Here is a 3,130-nt window from a genome sequence, read left to right on the forward strand (position 1 = left end):
TGTGAGCGGGGCCGCTGCCTTTCTCAAGGCGGCCCACCCAGATTGAAGCCCTGCTGCTATTCGTTATGCAATAATGACTATTCCAACTTCCGAGCATCGTGACAACCGTCCCCAGCCCAGGTACAAAACAGGAACCGAATGCAGTAATAGAAAGCCCTGATAGAGGCATGAGGGTAATTGACGACTTGGATTAGTTATCAAAAGATCAATGGTTAAAATTAATTGTGATGTTTAAATGAAGTGGACGCTTAAGCTCATCCACTCAAAAAACGGAACACAGTAAAGCTAGTAGAATCATCATTTCAAGGACAAAAAGGTAACTCAAAATGGCACAAAATGATCAACATGAAAGAGATTGGTACAAGGTATTTTCATGTATGCAAAATCAGCTTTCCCCTCTCCTTCCTTCCCTCCTTCCCTGCTTCCCACCTTCCCACCTTCCCACCTTCGAAAGATAGTAGGGAACCCTGCTATGCAGGCTGACCTTTCAAATGTTACAGACTAGTTGGTAATCCTCAGCTCTTAATTTGCTCTAGATGTTTCATATTCCAGGCACAACCAGTATTTTACCTATGGTGGACTACAATTACATTAGCCCAAAAAGAACTGTACATTTAATCGAACAAATACAGGTACACTACATTGCGCAGTTCCTGGGACCATGGTGGTCTTCCATTCCCAAACCATCTGAGGTGAACGAACTTCTCTCCACTGGGAAGGATCACAGATGAATCCAGTTCCATCTCCTTTGCTCTCAACTGTAAAGGGGTGAAGCAGATGGCCTGGGATAAGAAGCCTTAGGCTTCCCATTAGAAGCTTCATCTGTACTTCTTGAACGCGACTTGGGACCACCAGTGGAGCGACTCTGATGGTTTGGGTGGTTCCCATTCTCAGTACTTACATCTTTGCAGTCTTGAAGCTGCTCCAATGCTGTTACCACCTGATCCATGTCTGGCCTTAACTTGGCTTCTGTGGAAAGGCATTGGAGAGCGAGAATTGCTGCCTTCAGGGCTCCACTCAATGAGTACTGGCCTTCCAGACGTGTGTCCAAAACACGGTAAAATTTACGTTTATTCGTCAGGTAAGGCTTGGCCCATTCAACCAGGTTGTGCTCTCCAGATGGCCGGTTTTTGTCTATAGCTCGTCGACCAGATAACATTTCTAGGAGAACAACTCCAAAGCTGTATACATCGCTCTTAGCAGTAAGATGACCTTCAAAAGAAGAAGCACTTAACTTTAGATCAAAGGGGAAGGATATATCATAGTTATATGAGCTGGAAATAAAAAAGTACATCTGCCTATGGCCAGAAACACCTCATTACAGTTAAAATATTTAATACAAGGGGATCAAGTCTAACCAAACGAACTAAGATTTGATACAACATGCAAGCGCACACACACAGATCGAACAAGCATTTTCAGCAATTCCACCCAACATTCTTCACTAGTAAAAACAGAAAATCAATTCCTTCCTCATCCTAACATGAAGACCAAAACTTGCAAGAGAAGAGTACAACCAAGCTTGTTCTCTTCTCAAGATAAGAAGCCGAGCCAGCACACCCATGTGCTATATAAGATTCTTCATAAAAGGGATAATCTTAATGAATAGATTCACAAACTAACCTTCATGCCAAAGCAATAGAAGAAGCTAGCTAGCCTGGATTCCGTATTGGATGAACTCTTAAGAAGTTGGAGGTAGACATACAGGTGGCATTCATATTTTTTTCTACCCATCTGATGAGCTGGACCGGATCTATTTTAGTCCACACTAGAACAACTACAGGTGTCTAAACAACCCCACATCACATCATCTGATTATGAAGCTGAGTCAGGCTGGGGTTTAAACATTTGGATGAATCAGTCTTAATACCATAAAAAGCTCCCAAACTTGCAAATGTCACTCAGGAAACTCAGAATATGCGGGTCAAGTCCAGGATCTCCAGACCAAAACCATGTTGGGTTTGGACACAAGTTCCTGTCCAAGAAAACAGGAGATATTTCCTTACAAGAACCATGCCATACCCGACCAGGTTCAGTTGTGCTTTTGCCAGCCTTAAAATCAGGCGCATCAACTGCTGCACCAACAAGTGAACATGGAAATAAAGTGGATAGAAGCCATACAAGTCTACGAGATTCAGAAAAATATTTTAGAACTGCACATTTTCATGCATGTATAAAGTCAAACAAAGACAAGTGAACTGAATACCTGTAGCCAGGTACTCTGGAGCTGCATATCCATATGTCCCCATGACCCTAGTGGAGACATGGCTCTTATCACCAGTTGGACCATCCTTGGCCAAACCAAAATCAGAAAGCTTTGCATTGTAGCTCTGTGATTTTAATTACCAAAAAATAAGGATTAGCTAATAGTGGTCTATTAAAATCATTAATAATGTTTGAATCAATTAAATGTAATTCCCAGGTTTCCTACCGAATCTAAAAGAACATTGGAAGTCTTGAAATCTCGGTATATGACTTTTGCTTCAGCACTGTGAAGAAATGCAAGCCCCTTCGCAGCACCAAGAGCAACTTTCATGCGAAGGTTCCAAGAAAGTGGTTGGAAGTAAGAACCCCCTGTTCCAGAAACAGAAAAATCTATCAGTCACAAAAGGAAAAAACATTGAGTCGATTGGTGTTACAAAAGTTTCTTTGAAGGAACAATTGCCCCCAAAACAAAAAAAAGGAGGGAGGGAGGGGTGAGAATTAGTCAAGTAAACAGTTGAGGATAATAGGAACTCACTCCTGAACAGATGATTCTCCAAACTTCCCCGGGGCATAAATTCGTATACCAACAGTCTGTGTTCATCTTCTAAGCAGTAGCCAATCAACTTTACAAGATTAGGATGATAGAGTTGCCCCAAATAATTAACTTCTGCCTGTAGAGTTACAAGTACAATTGAAAATTAAATAAATTCCCATCTAAAGAGTCTAATATTTCATTGCATATAAACAGCCCGATATTTGCAAGAAAATAACGAGTATTAGAACATTTAGAGAGACTCTGAAGTGATTGTTGGTAGGAAGACTCAATCAGGATAACACAAAAACTAGACAAGGGCCATCGAGTAGTTAAATCCCAGTGTATATAGAATCCTTGCATGTTCAGATCAACCCACAATTAAAGCATAAA

General features: G+C 41.2%; 1 protein-coding gene across 1 annotated transcript in view; it reads right to left on the reverse strand.

Moving 5' to 3' along the window:
* Positions 1-286: 286 nt before the first annotated feature.
* The window catches only part of LOC122058059 (receptor-like cytoplasmic kinase 176), a 4,573-nt gene continuing 1,729 nt past the window's right edge, over positions 287-3,130 (reverse strand). Inside the window, exons 3-6 of the mRNA XM_042620478.1 lie at positions 2,741-2,876; positions 2,432-2,574; positions 2,207-2,330; positions 287-1,212 (exon numbers count right to left, since the gene is read on the reverse strand). Coding sequence (XP_042476412.1) covers positions 755-1,212; positions 2,207-2,330; positions 2,432-2,574; positions 2,741-2,876 — 861 coding nt within the window. The 3' untranslated portion in view covers positions 287-754. The remainder of the gene's footprint in view (positions 1,213-2,206; positions 2,331-2,431; positions 2,575-2,740; positions 2,877-3,130) is intronic.

The sequence above is a fragment of the Macadamia integrifolia genome, chromosome 12 (assembly GCF_013358625.1).
Source record: "Macadamia integrifolia cultivar HAES 741 chromosome 12, SCU_Mint_v3, whole genome shotgun sequence".
NCBI lineage: Eukaryota > Viridiplantae > Streptophyta > Magnoliopsida > Proteales > Proteaceae > Macadamia > Macadamia integrifolia.